Genomic DNA, 19,777 nt, shown 5'->3' with positions numbered 1-19,777 from the left:
CTCAGAGCAAGTACAGCCTGTGAAGCATGCATATGTTTGTATCTGCCTAACGCTTCCCTTAAAACAACCATTTTCTTGGCGCTGATATCAACATTTAGGTAAAGAGACCTTTAGGGTAAAATCGCACAAATTCCAGATTTGAAAGTGATTTTTCAAAAGTCCAGAAATCAGGAAAAATACTGAGAAATCTAATTCCCTGATCTTGTTACAGCGTGACGTCCGGCAGGATAAGGAGACACGAGAGGAGCAGATTGGCCGTGTCTTAGGCAAAGTAGCTCCTGGCATGCTCATGTGTGGACTATCCGAATCCATCTCATTCTTCCTCGGTAAAGTTCCAAATTTTAAACATGTTCATGACCCCCCCCCCCAAAAAAAATAAAATAAAATTGAGTCATAAACTATTTAAAGGGAATATACATCATTTGCTTTTACTGTAATTTACAGAAATGGATGGAATCGGGGAGTTGGAAATATATAGCAAATATAGTTACACTGACTTTTTTGAGGTTTTGGGTTCGAAAATGCTATAAAAACCAAGAAAAACAATCATTTTCCTGTAGTCTGGTTCCCTGACTCCATATAAGAAGAAACAGAGCAGTTTACATACATTGGGGAATTGTAAGGTCAGGGAACCAGTCTAGCTGGCTCGTACCCGTTCATAGGTTTGTAATTGATTGCAAACAAGTGCGATGGTCAATTGGAGCCAGTATTTCAAAAAAAAAGGCCAGTTTTTTTTCCAACGCTGATCGGCCGATCAGCGTTGGAAATTGATACAAAAATACCACTTTTCTTGAAAATGACAGTATACCAGGTGCCATGATTTTACAGGATGCTTTACACTGTCATTCACTAACAGTCCAGCAAGGTATTTCAAAATGATTTGGTAGTTTTACTTTTTGATGTTTGCAAATGTTGTATTTTCCCTTTAAGTGCCAAAAACTTGACCACACGGTTTGGTTATTGATTCAACACACTTGGGTTACATATTAAAATAGCCTAAAACATCTTGATATTATGAGAGTTGCAATTCCAGTCTTAATGACAGCTTTTAAGAGCTCAGTGAATAAACCTAAAAATGTATTTTTCAAATCTTATACATCAATCATCTAGTAATGGTCAACAGAGTTTTGGATCATTTTCTGAATCATTGATTTATCATGGTTAATGGGCTGTGTCATGGATATAACATGTTTCATAACGTTGGAATTGCCTAAATGCACAGTGTGATACTACCAGTACCACACTAAAACTGAAATAATTCAGTGCCATGGAATGGTATGGAAGGACGAGGCACATAACATTGACAGCATATGGAAGCTTTAGGAATCGTGTTTTTGGTTAATTAACTAAACTATGACAAAGTAAACAAATTTTTATCAAGATTGATTCATAATGATCAATCTGTCATAATAATTTCTATTTTTAGAAGTATTATCAATCAACGTGTCAAAAATTCATGTTGCTTTCCTTGGATGTTTATCATTTAACCAGTTCGCGCCGGGATTAGTTTGACACTGACCGGACCCAGGTGCGGGATTGTTTTTCACGAACCTCAATGCCAGACGGGTTCAGGCCGTCATCTGTGGGTAGCACACCCTGATATTTCCGGCCTCGCTCGCTGTGAGCGGGTCGCTGACAGATATTTCCGGTTTCGCTCGTTGCGTGTTTATCCGTCATCCATTCCGAATACCGCAAAATCTTTGCGTGTATACACGTCATCTGATGTGAACTGGTCAATCACAAAATATGTGTTTAAAAAATTACCTCATGCATACATATACTTAAGAATAAAAACCCAATTTCAATATACTGAAGGCCTTTGGATAAATCCAGTTTGTGAGTACCCATGAACACGTATTTGACTACAGCACAAGTAATATGTTACCATGGTTACTTGTCGCTAGGTGCTCTGACCGAAAACCCTGCTGTCCAGACTTTTGCTCTGTATGCTGGCTTGGCCGTTCTGATCGACTTCCTTCTTCAAATCACGGCATTCGTGGCTCTTCTCTCCCTGGATCTGAGAAGACAAGAGGTGAGAGAATTATATAGACTTCGCTGTTGGCTCTGTGCATCACCATTTGAGGGCGCTATTCAATTAACAAGAGACATTAGTGGCATTACCTAAATTCTTTCAGCAACTTCTTATGTCTGGCCGTTGGCATCAAGTGTATCACGTGCTTATTCAGTGCTAGCAATGGGCAGAGGTCTGGGTAGGCACTGTGTAAGCACGACATAGATGTGGGAGACTTGTGAGTGAAAGACAGTCCCAATACAGCCTCGTGCATGCAGTTCTCAATTCAACAATGCTCCTGCCTTCCGTCGGCCCCACGTCCAGGCCATTTGAGTTAAGTCCACGTCCGACCTTGCAGCGTCCTTACCCTGTTGTGAATAGGACGGGAGAGTCTCCCGTTTATTTTGAACATACTCAAGACAGTCGGGCACTTTGCCGTTCTGTCAGGACCTTCTAGTGTCTATCACGACCTATGCAGTCCCCACCAGTCCCCAACACGAGCTCACCGTTCAGAGCAGTTGCCATCAAATCCTCATCCAGTTTTGACCATTTCTATGGTCATGACACCTTAGGGGTGCCAGAACGGCACTGTGTGACAGGGGCTTAAGAAAAGCTGCCATTTTGAATTGCTGCACAGTGTGTTTTGGGAAGATTCAGGGAGGATTTTCATTGCGTTCTCTTTTTTTTTAACTTCCAGAGTGGTCGTATGGATATTCTCTGCTGTTTCCCTCCATGTAGTAAAGGAAAAATTGTGAGACACCCAGGGTTTATCCAGGTGTTCTTCAAGAAGTTCTACTGCCACTTCCTGCTCAATAAGTTCGTCAAGCCAGTTGTGGTAAGTCGGCAACCAAGAAGTCAACCTACGATTTGAGAAATTCATCTCAGGAGTTTATCTCTCAAGAGACAAGGTTCACAGACTAAGCTACAGGTCTTAAGAGTGAATGAATGGAAATAAAACATTCAGAATGCAAAATTTGTAGTCAAAAAAATACAAGTGTCTATAATCTCCAAACGCATTTAAGGAAAACTGGTGTGAAGTAGTTTTTTTTCATCCAAAATATCATTGAAAGAAAATATGAGAACAGAATTTCATGATGACTTTAAATGGCACTTTGAAATTGTCATAGCAACAACAAAGTAAAAAGGGAAAAAAATATAAGTTCAATTAATATTAACTATCATGTACAATTTTTCTCAAATCTTTGCCCTTTTTTATACAGTTTTTAGGATTCATAGCCGCCTTTCTGATATGCACACTACTGACATTGAAACTGCCAGTTGGTCTAGAACAGGAAATCCCAGTCCCAGATGTAAGTAGAATCAATCAAATTTCTCCCCTTTCAAATCTTCCCTAAAATATCTCCACTTCTGCAAACACAGAGTTTACATCAGTGGCACACCCAGGACGGAAAAAAAATTGGGTTTTTTTGAAATTTTGTTTGAGGGGACGGACTATTTTGACATTGGTGCGCTATTTACACCCCTATTGTACTAGGTGAAAATAGGCCACATACATATATCACCACGGTCAAATCATGGGACTAAAAAAGAAATTGACCAAAAAAAATTTAAACATTGACAACCTCTGGGGGGTGGGTGGCTCAAGCCCCCCGAGGCCCCCCCCCCCCCCTTCTTAGGTGCGCCACTGGTTAACATATCTTGTATAATAATGACAACCTACAAATTAAATCTGAGTTTGTGTTTTCAATCTCGGCAGAACCACTACCTTCTAGACTACTTTGACTACGTTGAGAAGTACCTATCCGTCGGACCGCCGATGTATTTTGTTGTTAAACATGACAACCTGGACGTTACAAAGAAAGAAGACCAGGATCTTTTATGTGGAAGCTCGGGATGTGATCCCAAATCGCTGGCACAGCAGGTCTTCTATGCTGCTCAGATTAAAGAATAGTAAGTTCCATATTGACTTGTCTGACAACCGAATTAGGAGCCATTACTGAGGTGCGCAATGCCTGCAGGTTTTGTTACAAGCCACCGTAGGTCTGTTAAGAATTTGGCCTATCATTGGGCTTACATGATGCTGGATCAATGCTGGTTCAGGGGCCATTTATTTGCTTGTTCTTTGATTTATTCGCCGGTCTATATATCACCATTAATACACCCCCATGTGATCAAGTCTCGACCAATCAGAAGCCATCAACTCTCCAAGGTATTTATTAATACAATGTAATACAATGTAATATAAATGCTTATGGGTATAATGAAATCTTTTGCTGATGTGCTTATTTTTCCCACAGCACTCGGGTATCTACTGCCCCGACGTCATGGATCGACGACTATTTTGATTGGTTGAATCCAAGCACAGTGGACACGTCCTGCTGCAGGGTGTTCACGCTCCACCCGCAAGACTTCTGCGACTTCACCATACGTAAGGAATCCGCCAGACAATTTTCTTTACTGGCACATTATACAAATATTGAATGCTTCGAGTGGTGTAGTAAAACTAGCCTCCCGAGGTGATCCATGGACCATTCTATTTTCCCTCGGCTTCGCCTCGGGAAAATAGAATGGTCCATGGTTCACCGAGGGAGGCTAGTTTTACTTCACCACGAGATAAAGCATTCAATATTTGTTTCATAACACTTCACCCACAGATTCTGCTTGATTTTAATATTTTACATTATTTAAATCTGAACACAGTTGAAATAAACTTCAATTTCAATACAAAATTGGTGGAAAATGTATTTCTCTCTTAAAAACTACCCCTTCACGAAATGTTTGAACCCAAGTCTGCGGCGCGCTCTCTTTGGAATAATACGCACTACGCACAACGCGCACACCAGCATGCATTTGCACACAAATACCGCGCCGTGGAAATAGTACTTTGGTTGCTAATGGTATAGTACTTTGGTTGCTATGCGCATAGTACTTTTGGCCGTGCACAGAAAGATAGCAAAAATAGAAAGCAAAATCAAGACACAGAATCTGTGGGTGAGGTGTTATAAAGGCTCATATTTGCTTTTTTAGGCATTCTGTTCCTTTCCAATAATGACACCACTCCGAATCCAAAAGAACATTGTTCTAAACCTATAACCTGTTGAAGTTTTAGCTCAGTGGATTTTACACTGAAAAACCATGCACGACTTTTTGATCACAAAACATGATTTTGCCTCGTTATTTCCCAAAAATCAGTCAAGTGACTGATTGTTGGAAATCACCTACATTTCTTGACTTCTTCTAAATGACAGCAAGCCAGACGGAATAATTTCACAGGGTGTTTAGTACCAGTACGATCTTTAATCCAAGTAAGCTTTTTGATGATTGGGTTGGTACTTTTTGGATAAATGCAAATGAACCTTTATGCCTTTAAATAGGTCAGCTGAATCCGAGAAATATTGACGACCACGTTACATTCTATATATTATACAAACCATAGTTCACAGAAAAGTAATTTAAAATAACTTTGTTTTTAATCATAACTTCTAAACATTACAATATTCACTTCATTGGACAAACTTTGTGGCATGATCAGTAAATTCTTAAATTTGCTGAAATATTTTTTAAAATACTATTAGTGCCAATGATGCAAGTGTGTTGAAACATTGAAGCACATTGGATTAAAAAAGGTTTAAATTTCACATTTTCTATTCACAAAATATGAAAAATGGCCAAATATATACTTTCTCCAAACGGTGATGGTTATAGTGTTAAACCTAACCTCCCCACTCCATCAAAATCCATACCCCCATTTTGGTGGATTTTGGGGGACTTGGTCCTGCAGGCCTGGTGTGACTAAATATTGATGGAGTTGGGCCTGGAGGCCTATTAAGCAAAGCATGCATTGGAAGCAGTGTGATTGATGGATTTTGGCGGACTTGGTCCAGTACTTAGTAAAAGCCAGTAGGGATTAGGGTTAAAGAAAATTTGACCCCTATAATAAATGGCATAAATATTCCACTTCAAATATGGCTTGTTTGAAAAAGACCAATCCCCCCCCAACTTAATTAACATTCCATCAGATTCTTTGCATTGGAGCCATCTTTGAGGTGTTCTCTACACAAAGTCTTAAGATAACAAAAATAAACCTCAAATATGGCTGCTGTATGTAAAGCTCTATTCCGACTCTTACAGTTGATCCGTGTGAAGTGTGTCTCTCGCTGGATCAGAAAGGAGTACGACCGGTCGGCAAGACCTTCGAGACCTATCTACCGTACTTTATTGATCATAATCCTGGATTCACCTGTCCAAAAGGGTAAGTTGGAATTCATAACTGATTTACAACTTAAAGTTGTGTTTCCCTTGCTCTGCAACAAAATCTATTTTTTCTTCTATTAAAACCTAATAGTACAGGTAGTACAGGTAGTAACTGGCAGGGCGGTTTGGGGCAGTACAGGGACTAACTACTTGCTTAACTATGAAACATAGTACATACACTAATGAGCATGTGTTTTAATTCTTCCATAGAGGACGTTCAGCCTACCACGACGCTTTGCACTTCACAGACGAAACCAAAACCAAACTTGATGGTAAGATTTTTGGACAATTGTCTGTTTCCAAAAAGATTCCAAGATGTTGGTTTCGAAAATGATGAAAAAATTGCATCCCTATTGTCTTGTCTCCGTTCTGTCATTCCCAAAATACTTACTGATTAGACGCAAGCTGCACATTCAAAGATGTTCATTTATCATGTATTTCAACTCCTAATATACAAGCAGGATTACCACAGAACGATTTAAAATACTTGCACTTTGACTGAGCCAGATCAACTTGATCTACTTAAATTATATCTGAGAAGGTATGTTAAGGGGAATATACATCATTTGCTTTTGCTGTAATTTTCAGAAATGGATGGAATTGGGGGGTTGGAAATATATAGCAAATATAGTTACACTGACTTTTTTGAGGTTTTGGGTTCGAAAATGCTATAAAACCCAAGAAAAACAATCATTTTCCTGTAGTCTGGTTCCCTGACTCCATATAAGAAGAAACAGAGCAGTTTACATACATTGGGGAATTGTAAGGTCAGGGAACCAGTCTAGCTGGCTCGTACCCGTTCATAGGTTTGTAATCGATTGCAAACAAGTGCGATGGTCAATTGGGGCCAGTATTTGAAAAAAAGCCAGTTTTTTCCAACGCTGATCGGCCGATCAGCCTTGGAAATTGATACAAAAATACCACTTTTCTTGAAAATGACAGTAGACCAGGTGCCATGATTTTACAGGATGCTTTACACTGTCATTCACTAACAGTCCAGTAAGGTATTTCAAAATGATTTGGTAGTTTTATATTTTGATGTTTGCAAATGTTGTATTTTCCCTTTAAACCCAATATTAATAAGTTCACATCCCCGATGCAAAAATTACATCAGTATTAAAGTTTGTGAATGCATCCATTCAGTTTTCTCTTCTGATAAACTTGATTATATTTTAAGGCAAGTAGCAAAGAAAAGAATGGGATATCTAAACAGTGCTTTCGTTGAACATCGCTCTTTGCTTGTGTCTTTTTCAGCAAGTTACTTCTTCTCCTTCCACACGGTGCTGACGAGATCCGAGCAATTCACGGCAGCCGTTAGAGAGTCGCGAGCAGTAGCGGAACAAATCAAGATGGATATGAAGATGAAGAAGCCGGACCTAGGGGATGAGTTTGACGTCTTCTCCTACAGGTCGGTGATGTTGCTAGTTTACACTTTTAATCTTTAGTTTTACTTCCAAATTGCAGACAAATGTGCAATTTTCTTTACGGATTATTTTTTAAATGCAGCACAGTAACTAAATCTCTGGCAAAGGATGAGGAATTGCAAAAATAAGATGATGAAATTGCAAATACCTTATCCAGGCATGCAACTGGGAAGTCAAAAAAAAAAGAGGAAATTCAAATTTTGCCCAGATTTTGTACAGTTTTTTTTCTATTTTTAATGGCACACATGGGAAGTAAAAAAAGAGGAAATCAGCTGATCCGAGGAAAAGTTGCATGCCTGCTTATCTATTAAGGGCCAGCCTAAAGACCTTTATCATGCTGCCACCATTTCAGTCATGTTCCCTGTATCCAATAACAGTACTGAATGATAATGTTTTTGGTGCAAAAAGGAACCAGACTATTTTTCCTTCCAGCCTCGCTTTGGTTACGTTGATTTGAATGGTAAAAAAATCAAGATGGCCGCAACATGATAATGGTCTGTTGGGCTGTGCATCGGAATCGAATAAATTTTGAATTTAGCTTTGAAATTTGGTGTCAGGTTTCTTTTATGCGTACCAGGGTACCCATGTTTTACTTCAATAGGGTCCCCGGTTCTTGACACCCTTACTACCCGTAAATGCACACCACTACCAGCCCATTGACCTCTGACTTACTAATAGGTCATTGATAGACCGAATGACTGACTGAGTTGCTGACTGACTGACCGACTCAATGAGTGTATCAATATTAAGTTTTGACCTTTATCAACATATAAACACTGTATACTCAGTGTATTACCTGCCGAGTGAAAGTTAGAAAAAAATCACTCGGGTGGGACTCAAACACACGATCTCCTGCTTTCTAGTGCAGACGTCTTACCACTGGACCACCCAGCTTGCGGGATTGGTTGGCTGGTTCCAATCTGATGTACAAGGGCAAACTTAATATTGATTTACATCACCCCGACGCACATTTATCTTACGAATAGTTTAATTGTGGTACCCGCTGCTACATGCACATGCACAACCGATCCCGCAAGCTCGGTGGCCGAGTGGTAAGACGTCTGCACTAGAAAGCAGGAGGTCGTGGGTTCGAGTCCCACCCGAGTGATTTTTACTTTTTCCAACTTTCACTCGGGAGGTAACGCACTGAGTACACAGTGTTTATACGTCGGTGAAGGGCAAAACCTCATATTGATTTAATGAGTTTAAATAATACCCTAAACTGACATTTTTTGGATCCACTTTGACCAGATGAGCCTAGTACTATAGTTATGATGACATACAGTATTCTTCACAGTATGGGCCACACAAACCAAATACAGAAAAAGCAAACATTGAACATCAGAGGTATTTAAAAATGAAGAAAAAGAAGTCACATTACTGAGGTTTATCATTTTTAACATTCATTTTTGTTTCTACAGTTTCTTCTACGTCTACTACGAGCAGTACATAGACCTGGTTGAGATCGCAGTCGTCAATATCGCCATAGCGATGGTGCCCATCTTTGTTGTCAGTTTCTTCGCCCTCGGCTTCGACGTCATCTCAGCTTTCTTCATTCTTATCAACATCATCATGATCATTGTGGACACGCTGGGAGTCATGTATCTGTGGGGCGTCGACTTCAATGCAATATCTCTGGTCAATTTGACAATGGTAAGTGGTAGATGTGTGGCATGGATAACAGAGACAAATCACCCCAAATCTCCTGGAACAGTTTTGTATATCATGTCCATAGAAACTTGCTTAAATGCTAAGTTCTTTATTGCTAACAGTGTTTTAGTTGAGTCTATCCCAAGTCTTCACAAGTCCATCACAAGTCCATCACAAATTCCTCACAAGACAATCACAAGTCCATTACAAGTCCAGTCACAAGTCCATCACAAGTCCATCACAAGTCCAGTCACAAGTCCATCACAAGTCCATCACAAGTCCATCACAAGTCCAGTCACAAGTCCATCACAAGTCCATCACAAGTCCATCACAAGTCCAGTCACAAGTCCATCACAAGTCCATCACAAGTCCATCACAAGTCCAGTCACAAGTCCATCACAAGTCCATCACAAGTCCATCTCTAGTCCTTCAGTCTCAAGTCAAATCACAAGCTATTCAAATAAACTGTTACAGAAGCATTCCTTTGTCATTGTTCATTCCCTGTTACTTGTGACTGGTCTTGCGAATGGACAATCCGACTAAACTGAGACAATTTATCGACAATTTGTTTCTCTCTCCCAACACCAAAAACCAGGGGCCAATTTCATAGAGCTGCTTAAGCATAAAATTTGCTTCAGCACAAAAAAAACTTTAAAATCAGGATACCGGCCAAAACTCCATGTGATTGTTATGCCAAGTGAACAACAGCTAAATACCAGTCACAAGCAGTGTACATCGCATGGAGTTTTCACCGATAACCTAATTATATTGAGCAAGGGTTTGTTGTGCTTAAGCAAATTTTGAGCTTAAGCAGCTCTATGAAATTGGCTCCAGTTCCTTATAAACAAGGAAGCCCAAGGACACAACGCACGACCAGTAGCTGGATTCGAACCTCTGCCCCTCAGATCACAATTCCGTGGTCTTTCTTTCATAGTAAATACAATGATAAATGTTCTGTTCTTCCACAGGCGATCGGTATGTCAGTGGAATTTGTGTCCCACACCACACGAACATTCCGAATGTCTACGAAAGCCAACAGGAACGAACGGGCCAAGTATGCGCTGTACCACACTGGAAGTGCTGTGAGTATTTAATATTTAGTTTTAGTTTATTTCCTTTCCTAGTTTTAAATTTATGTACAAGGGGAGGGTTCTAATATCACTATGGAATCTCATTAAAGCAGAATAAAGAAAATCATTGAAGCAGAATTCGAACCTGCAACCTTTGAGTGCTCACTGGTATACCAACTGAGCTATGCAGCCCTATGCCAGAGGTCTCCCAAATTACCAATGTCTGTGTTCAAGGGGCGCTACTCAGAAACCGTGGACCACTTTGTGACATTTGGCAAGGGATCACACCCATGCCCAATCCAATTCCTTTCTTAGCTGTATAAAATGTCTTTGAAATCCAGAACTTGTCATGATGTACACCTAATTAATTTAGTGATGTTATGTTTTCAGTGATATTTCGCCCATGCTTGCACACAAAATGCATCTGTATTACTGTACATGTTCTACATAACCCCCGAGGGAGAACAACAGATCCTTTCAGTCCTCTGGCGTTGGGTCTTTTGTTGGAAACGGTCCTCTGTAGTAGGTGTGTGCTTAGTCTATGGGACAGTGTTATAATACAGGGACAAAGGGAAACACAAAGCATTGTCCTCGAGAGTATAGTAAACATGAATGTATTTTACATCATACAAATTCTGTCTATAACGACCCAATGTCTATCTGCCGATCTTTCAGGTCTTGAGTGGAGTAGCTATGACCAATCTCCCTGGCACCATCGTCTTAGTCTTCGCTACCTCTCAACTCTTTGACATCTTCTACTTCCGTATGTTCCTAACCATCACGTTGCTGGGTACGGCCCACGGAATCATCTTCCTTCCAGTTCTACTCAGCTACTTTGGTAAGTTAATCCTTAGTGCCTCTACATGTAAATCAATCTCCTCAGTAATAATGAATAAAACTTCATGATTTCTACTTGGTATTAAAGAGGCTATCTTCTCCCAAAAAACTGGCCAAATATGGCCTCAGTGAAGTACTTTGTACAATAACCATTTCAGATTAGGCCATAAGCCCCGCCCACTTTTGGTTTGTGTACATTTTTCACAGTGCTTCTGACCGATTTTTTTTTTTTACATATTATTGCATAGGACAATCAAACTTCTGATTTACTTAAGGTGTAGGAGACGCTGTTCTGAACCAATTCTCTGGAAAGGGTTTAAGAAAAAGAAATTAGTAGAAAATGTCAAAATGCTTCACAATGGCTCATGTCCCCCTTCTTTAAAAATTGTCTAAAAAATAAAGTTTGAATTATTCAAACAATCTTGAGAACTTTTTTTTTGTTAAAGGTCATCTTTTGGAGATGAAAAAAAAACTAGCTTAAACAATCTCCTTTCAAATTTTGATTCTAGGTCCGCCAGTCAACAAAGCCCAACTCCTGCACGAACAAGACGAAGAACGCAAGAAACTCCTGGCAAACTCCAGCAAACAGCAGGAGGCCCACATGTACGACAACGTCGCACTGAGTGCGGATGAGCTGGACGACAAACCGCCTGCTTACATGTACACAGTCTCATACGAGGAGGCAGGGGTCCAGACTAGTCTGGGTCGCAAGAGCAAGAAAGCGAAGAAAGCGAAGGAAGCCCAGGAAAGTGACGAGGAGGAGGATGGCCCCAAAGTGGAAATTACAGATTTGTAATTAATTTCGCGATACATAAATTAACATTACATTCCCCGTGTTTTTTAGCAAAGTAATTTTTCTTCTCTAAATAAATTTGTAACTTATATGTTATATATGACTTGAAGCTTTGCATGGCGGATGAGATCAATTATAAAGTTTGTGGGTAACACCATGTGGAAAGAAATCTCTTCTTGGAAGAAGTGTGGTTCTGAAAAGAACCGGTTGGTTGAGTGTAGAGTTGTACACTCAACCAACCGGTTCTTTTCAGAACCAACTCATAAAACCTGTCCTTTTTTTCTTTATTTGGGCATCTACAACCCTATGAAAAAAAAGAACTTTTTATTTTGGGCACTAACAGATCAGCCTTGCGAGCAAATTGGTACCCGGTCCATACATTATTGATGCTGATTGTGGGGTGGGAACCAGTGTGCCTCGCAAGAACAGTCACTCAAACTTTGTAAAAAGTTGGCCTATAAAAATGTGACTATAAACTTCTGTATTGCTTGAAAAATAGCAAGTTAGAAAAGGAATCTGTAATTCACTACAAAACTTGAAAAATTAACAGGGAATGCAACTTTAACTACCATTGTGTTTAATGGGCATGCCAACTTATTTTGTATGTTGTTACTTTCTTTTTAGAAATTTTAGATAGTAAAGATTGACATAAATAAATAAGCCAGAAAAGACAAAGAAAGGAAAATTAGTTCAGTGAAATGAGATTTGGCACAAAAAATAACAAAGGTATTTATGTGGATTTGCATTTTATGTTGCAGTAAAAAGAATATTTTAGAATATTTGCATAAATTGCCAAGCAGCAAATTTAAAGACGAACAGTATATCTTCCAAATCATGCAGCGTTTCTGAACTTGCGTTTGTATTTTCAGAAGAAAATATGCAAACCAAGTGAAAACTTCACAGAAACAGAAACACGAAGCCAGTTTTCTTATTTAGTGTATATAATATTAGAAAATTACTTTAAGTATAATGTATTGTTTTGTCCTGTTTGCACTTTGTTCTAGTACCAATTATGCAGAGAAAATAAATTTAGAAAGCATGAGATTTTGTAATGTGCCTGTTATGTTACTGTTTAACATACGTCTTGCAAGGATACTCTTATCTTGTCAACTGAAAACACTTTTATGCAGCTGTGTGTTTTGTTTCTTTTTCTTTGGGGAAAAAAACATAAATTATCTCATTTTAAAGTTTGCCTTCCAAAACATCACCTTTCGACAATGAATTACAATATTTCATGCTTCTCTAATTATCACAACATGGCCTTCAAAAATTACTGATAAATGTTTTGAAGAAGTTTTTTAAACTTGGCATCGGAATGATGTTTTATGTTCATGAACGTAAACGCATATTTAAGCTTTTTGTACATATGTACTAGCACTGTTCAGACAACCAATAATTTGTTTTTCTTAACCTTGCACACCTATAGATGATACTTTTCAAAATATATGTTGTAGTTTATCTTTGTATTCCGACAAAAACTAAGCAAGTTTTTGAGAGAAAAATCTGTACATTCCAGGCTGTACGTAAGAAGTATGAACAACTAAAAACATTTACCACGTTAGGTTGTATTTAAAAAAAATAGACCTCTTAGAGTTCCTAAAACATTCCATTAAAATGCTTCCTTTTCAGTGAAAATGATGAATTCATTATCGTTTACAAGCGCATATTTATCAAACGTAGCGTAGACTGAACTTAGATATGTTGTCAGTCTAGTTTTCTACCGATAAGCAGCCGATAAGACACAGACGAACTTTTGTGAGAACTTTTAAAGTTCGACCAGGGCCAACTGAGTTATCAGAATTTAGGTTTATTAGAAAAATGGACAAATATCTTATAAACAAATGTAAAATAATTTCTTTTCAGATTCTATTAAACTCATGAGTGAAAGAATAAACATTGTCTGTGATCTATGCACTTGAAAAAAAAAACTATTTTGAAAACTGCATCTTTTGAAATGGTTAATCTTTTATCTCAAGTAAACCACCAGAGCTTACGATCATACAAGTTGCTTACACATTTTATGAATATTCATGAGCCTTCCTATGATGTCAGCTACACGTACCGGTAGCCAGTATTAGCTGAACTGCTTGAAGCCTGCTTTGCACTGTAATGCTTTACATCAATTTACATATGCATCTATGAATATTCATCATATTTACCATAAACTGCTTGTAGCCTGCTTTGCATAAATTTACATATTTACATGAGAAATTATGAATATTCATGACCTTACCATAATGTCACCTAATTCCCAGTGGTATCTTAAACTGCTTGCAGCCTGCTTTACACCAGACCTCTGAGATGGATATTGGTAGAAGCCCATTCTCGCAAAGCCTCCGAAACCTTTCCTGTTTGGAACACAAATAGTGAGAAAGTAAGTACAATGCTTTCCAGTGGAGACTTCTGGAAGTCTCCCTCAAATAAAATTAAAAATGTAAAATAGATGAAATTAGTAATGCGAGAGGAGCAGTAGGTACTTGAACTAGTACTCGTACTTGTACAGTTTAGGTGGCTACTGCATAAGCTGTTCTGTCAAAATCAGACTTTTCTGGGCATAAGGTCAAAAATGAGATTTTCACATATTGTTAAAATATGTACATTTTCCTTTTTAATGGGTGGTTTAATTTTTGAAACCGGTCATTCCTGGGCAAAGTTATGCTATTTTGAAGTTCATCGTGTTAAAAGTAGAAAAACAGAGAAAATGGCAGTTAAAGTTTGGGGTCTATTTTAAGACCTGTTTCAAGTGACATTTCTTTAACTGATATACCTTAACAAATCATCAAAAATACTATATTTAGAGTTCAAATTAGGGTTTCAACCTTTTATAGTATATTTTAGACATGTTCAAGATTACAAATATGCAAAAATTAGAAAATCGAAAAAAATCACCCCCACATCATTTTTTTGGCCCTATCTCAATGTCAACCTCTGCTCAGAAGCGTCTGCTTTTGACAGAACAGGTCACATATGTTTAATCCCTAGTTTGACAACAAAAAGTGCTTGAAAACACTTGACATGTTGAAATTTGCTCTTACTTGTGGAAAGTTATCGTACTTGTACTCATACTCGAGTACATTTTTTGGTATTTGTGCTCATACTCATAAAAAAAAATTGCCTTGAACTCGTTCTCATACTCGTACTCATGGCAAAAGTATTCACACTCATACTCATTGAAATGTACTCAATTACAACACTGGAGAAGAGCACAGTAACTCACAAACTGACCTGGATTATGGAGATGTCACTCGAACTGAGCATCTTGCTGTAATCCCCGAGACACCATCCAAAACTGACGTGGAAAGATGGCTCCTGGATTGCAAAGAGAAAAATGAAAATTGACTTTAGGTGGGACCATCTGATAAAAAGTAAGTTTATCCTGGTTATCCGAGTTGTGTAAAAATGCATCTCCTTGAAATACAAAAATTTGACTTTGAATTATCCGTGTATGATCCATGGGATCCATACCATCAGGACCACAAAAATAAACCTAAAGCTGTCCAACGCAGAGCGGCCAGGTTCGTCTGTAAGGATTCCAGGCGCACAACTAGTGTCTCATCCATGATCACCAACCTCGGATGGAAATCATTGGAGGAGCGCAGAACCATACCCAGACTAACCTTGCTGTACAAATCCATCCATCATAAAATCGCAATTGATGTTGATCAGTACCAAGTTGATTCCAAAGGGGACAAAATCTCAACTAGAAAATCATCTTCATTATCCTTTGTTCACCCTACATCTAAAAAGGACTGCTACAGATACTCTTTCCTACCAAGAACAACAGCTCAGTGGAACTTACTTCCTACAGAAGTCAGGGAAGCTACTTCAGTGGAGTCCTTTAAGTCAAGGCTCCATGAGATGCAGTTGTCTTCAACACTAAGGGCACCTACTAACAAAATTGTATAGGGATGCTGCTAGCCCCCATGCGCCTGCAACAACTGTATATACCACAGTGGAGTTTGCTTGTAGTATGCTACAGATACAGATAGCTGAATTTGAATTACTTTGGACATTTTTTTGCGTGTCCTTCATCAAAAAGGATGATTGGTGAACACCGAACAGTTACAAGTCCTTCAGTTAGCAGTGTGGTCTGCATGAGAGGGATTGTCATATTGGGACCTCAAATAGAAATCTCTATAACAGCTGGTAATTGATTAGAGTAACTTTCATTGTTTTTTTCTGACCTTGTAGTAGACAGGAAGAGAGAACTCCTTGAGGCAAAGATCGATGCCCTCAACCAACTTCAGCATCTCCTGATGTCCGTAGCCGACCTTCAGTCCAATGAAAGACCTGCACTTCACACAGATAAAAGACAAAATATTAAGACAAAATCAGGCCAAAGTATTAGGATTTGATAATCGGATTTCATTGACCCTTACGCTCCAGGGTATTTGGCAAGAAAGGTTGCTGAAGGCAACAACAATCGTCAGAGAGAGAAGTCTGCCCCACGTTACGAGATCCAACAGGTAAAGAAATCACAAGGCCGAACTGCCTCAGAGTCTGTGGTCGCCGACTGCAGAAGGGTGAAGCAATACACAGTGGCCTTGTTCAATTGGACTAGCTCCCATTGTCTCAGAATAGGCATAATATGTACTGGTATTGATGGCCCAATGTGACAAGATCCCACAGACTTTTACACCTGTTGCAGCTTGTTACATCAAGCATGGTCTATTATGGTTCAACGCGATCTCTCATATCATCACCTAGTTTTCTCGTCGTTGGCGTAAAACTCCACGTCGTCAAAACAGTAGTGGAACGCATCAACGGAAGCCACCTGCTGGTTAATGGAGTCTACAAACGGGTCAATCCACTGGTACTGTAAGGTCACTGTCCTGGAAATGCTAATATGGAGGTCAGGCACTGGCGTCATGTCAACACTAGAGGGCAGGCTACCCAGGAGGTCTTCCATGACTGTCTGGAGCCGATCTGTTAAGTCCACTGCGTGAGATAAAACAAATACAGAAAAGAAAAATGTATTTGTTCATTCAAACTTGAAGACATTGACGATAAATAAATGTTTTGCTGAAAAATTGGTCAGAACAAGATTGGAAATAAAACAATTACATTGAGAGTCATAAACCTAGTCATAAAGAAAACTTAGAAGTACATTTTCATTTTTACGATTTTTTTTCCCATTTTTTTTTTTTGCCAAGCAAAAATTAACGAAACTGATTTACCTGGAATATACACATATGTTGCCCAATTACCGGCAACATGCTCAAATGATCGGACTCGCCCATCATGATGCATGCTGGGATCTTGTGGGCCTCCTTCTGCTGGATGGGTTGTAGACGACTCTCCAAACATCCCCAGTATCTCAGGTGGGAGAGATGGGAGGACTGAGCTGTTTGAACAGAAACCATTAACAAATTGAACAAAGAGGGCGATATATCACTGTGTATGTTGATGGTGTGGCTTGGAATCCCACTGCTGCCACCAAAACCAATTAATTAATATATTTCCCCCTTCCCTTAAGCAGGTGTTATCCAATGATGAAGCTTGCTCCTTGATACAAGTATGACAAATGATTTGACCTGAGTCAACTGGAAGATCCTACACGATGTATGTAGTTGCACTGTGAACATTTTCACCCTACATTGTTATTGTACATAAAAAGCTATAGTACAATTAGTCCGAAAATATGGGACTTTCAATACTGTAGTCCCAAAACTTAAAGGGAATATGCATCATTTGCGTTTGCTGTAATTTTCAGAAATGGATGGAATTGGGGGGTTGGAAATATATAGCAAATATAGTTACACTGACTTTTTTGAGGTTTTGGGTTTGAAAATGCTATAAAAACCAAGAAAAAGAATCATTTTCCTGTAGTCTGGTTCCCTGACTCCATATAAGAAGAAACAGAGCAGTTTACATACGTTGGGGAATTGTAGGGTCAGGAACCAGTCTAGCTGGCTTGTACCCGTTCATAGGTGTGTAATCGATTGCAAACAAGTGCGATGGTCAATTGGGGCCAGTATTTGAAAAAAAGCCAGTTTTTTTCCAACGCTGGTCGGCCGACCAGCGTTGGAAATTGATACAAAAATACCACTTTTCTTGAAAATGACAGTATACCAGGTGCCATGATTTTACAGGATGCTTTACACTGTCATTCACTAACAGTCCAGCAAGGTATTTCAAAATGATTTGGTAGTTTTATTTTTTGATGTTTGCAAATGTTGTATATTCCCTTTTAAGGCATTGAAAACATGCAATACAAGAAAATACACTGGCACCTGAAACAACCAGTCCAACACCGCTTCAGTACTGCCTCAATCAACTGTCAGCTGACTGTGCCGAAAGAAATATCTAGGATGTCGGGTACTACGTCATTATTTATACACATTTCTCCATAGTCGGGCACCAGACTTATCACAATGAATGAAGAAGTAAGTCTTGTCAAACAGTTGGACCAAGGATGGACATGTACAAGTCTAGTCTTTAGCCTCATTTTAAAATCACTTGACTTCCCTCTCCCCTGCAAGCCACTGTCAAATATTGAAGAAAAGTCTCCTTTAAAAATTGAATTGAGTCTGCAAACTTGGTTGGTGAAATACTGAGGACCTTCTCTTTGCCCAGTGAATTTAGTGAAAGTTTTGGAGAAATATGCTAGCTAAAGATGACTAAAGTTGGCCTGATCATTCTTTTGCATCGTTTTAAGCACTTAAGGTCCCAGTCTGTAGCACAATGATTGAATACAGTTTTCATAAATTGAATGTTTTCTTTTTTTAGTTAGCAATACAGTACACACCCATTGGCCTGTTGCTTTTGCTGCTTATGTCTGTTGGCAGACTGTGACTGTGAGGGGTCCTCTGTGAAACCTGCAGGGAAAGTTGCAACATAATAGCAATCTACAGTAATGCAATAAATAAAACTACATGTAGGCAGGGCCAATCTTGCAAAGTTAAAATTTTTCATGCATTTGGCATTATTGAAGGATGTTTTGCTCTTCTTCACAAACCAATTGTTCCAAGATGAATAATTAATATAACTCTAATCCAAGTACATGTGTACATTATTCTTGTAGGGCTGTCCCGAATTTACCGAGTATTCATTCCTCAACCACAAATAGCTTTTAACCGGTTCAAATATTCGAGAAAAAAAATACGCATGTGACTGTGATGATATTTTAATTGTAAAGTTGTGGCACTTTATTTTTGTCAGATGCCACTTTTTGTCAACCAGTAACTTTTTTTGTCGACGGCACTCCATTGTTTTCCTCCTTATAGTTATAGCAGTTAAAGCCCCTGACACTTCTAAAACACTTACTGCAAAACATTACAATTCTGAAGTTATTCAAATTTTTCTACTAATGACCTTTTACCGGGAACTCCATCTGCCTTAAACTTAAACTCGCCCTGCATTAAACATGTCAAATGTGCGCTTCAACATTTTTTGTTACATTATAAATAATTACTATAAATTACAAACTTACGACCTTTTGCCGGGCAGTATAATGAAAAGCTCCTTCCGTCTTTTGTTTACTGTTAATTACGTCAGAATAACGTAGCCCCTTGAGACAATATGTATATCAAATGAAAGTGAAAGATATTGACAAGCTTAATCGATTACCCGAAAAAAACCCGAATTTTACCTTCAATTTTTTTTTCATGACCTTTTGACCCATTTTTCGCCCTGGCCTTACGACCTTCATGACCTTCTTCCACTTCCACAAGTTCCAGGCACCCGACATGCCCGACGATTTGTAACTTATCCTACCTTCATCATCGTCATCTGATGAGCTGCTTCCATAGTCCTGAAGTGCTTCTAAACCTGACAT

At 38.9% G+C, this 19,777-nt stretch overlaps 2 protein-coding genes across 2 annotated transcripts in view; one reads left to right on the top strand and one right to left on the bottom strand.

The window, feature by feature from the left end:
* Positions 1-12,168, top strand: part of LOC119737426 (NPC intracellular cholesterol transporter 1-like) — a 21,388-nt gene extending 9,220 nt beyond the window's left edge. Inside the window, exons 8-20 of the mRNA XM_038211778.1 lie at positions 212-326; positions 1,905-2,032; positions 2,709-2,846; positions 3,232-3,321; positions 3,729-3,922; positions 4,270-4,400; positions 6,104-6,224; positions 6,437-6,498; positions 7,481-7,634; positions 9,072-9,303; positions 10,269-10,382; positions 11,046-11,208; positions 11,717-12,168. Coding sequence (XP_038067706.1) covers positions 212-326; positions 1,905-2,032; positions 2,709-2,846; positions 3,232-3,321; positions 3,729-3,922; positions 4,270-4,400; positions 6,104-6,224; positions 6,437-6,498; positions 7,481-7,634; positions 9,072-9,303; positions 10,269-10,382; positions 11,046-11,208; positions 11,717-12,003 — 1,929 coding nt within the window. The 3' untranslated portion in view covers positions 12,004-12,168. The remainder of the gene's footprint in view (positions 1-211; positions 327-1,904; positions 2,033-2,708; positions 2,847-3,231; positions 3,322-3,728; positions 3,923-4,269; positions 4,401-6,103; positions 6,225-6,436; positions 6,499-7,480; positions 7,635-9,071; positions 9,304-10,268; positions 10,383-11,045; positions 11,209-11,716) is intronic.
* Positions 1,885-19,777, bottom strand: LOC119737427 (U6 snRNA phosphodiesterase-like). Its single transcript, XM_038211779.1, has 8 exons — positions 19,717-19,777; positions 18,764-18,818; positions 17,178-17,344; positions 16,704-16,938; positions 16,185-16,290; positions 15,226-15,309; positions 14,234-14,348; positions 1,885-2,017 (listed from the first exon to the last, which is right to left on the bottom strand). The coding sequence occupies exons 1-7, from the start codon at positions 19,775-19,777 to the stop codon at positions 14,241-14,243; spliced, it is 816 nt and encodes a 271-aa protein (XP_038067707.1). The 3' UTR covers positions 1,885-2,017; positions 14,234-14,240.

Source organism: Patiria miniata, unplaced genomic scaffold (genome assembly GCF_015706575.1).
Source record: "Patiria miniata isolate m_02_andy unplaced genomic scaffold, ASM1570657v1 HiC_scaffold_3, whole genome shotgun sequence".
NCBI lineage: Eukaryota > Metazoa > Echinodermata > Asteroidea > Valvatida > Asterinidae > Patiria > Patiria miniata.
Note: the sequence above shows the minus strand (reverse complement) of the source record. Positions and strands in the feature narration are given on the sequence as shown.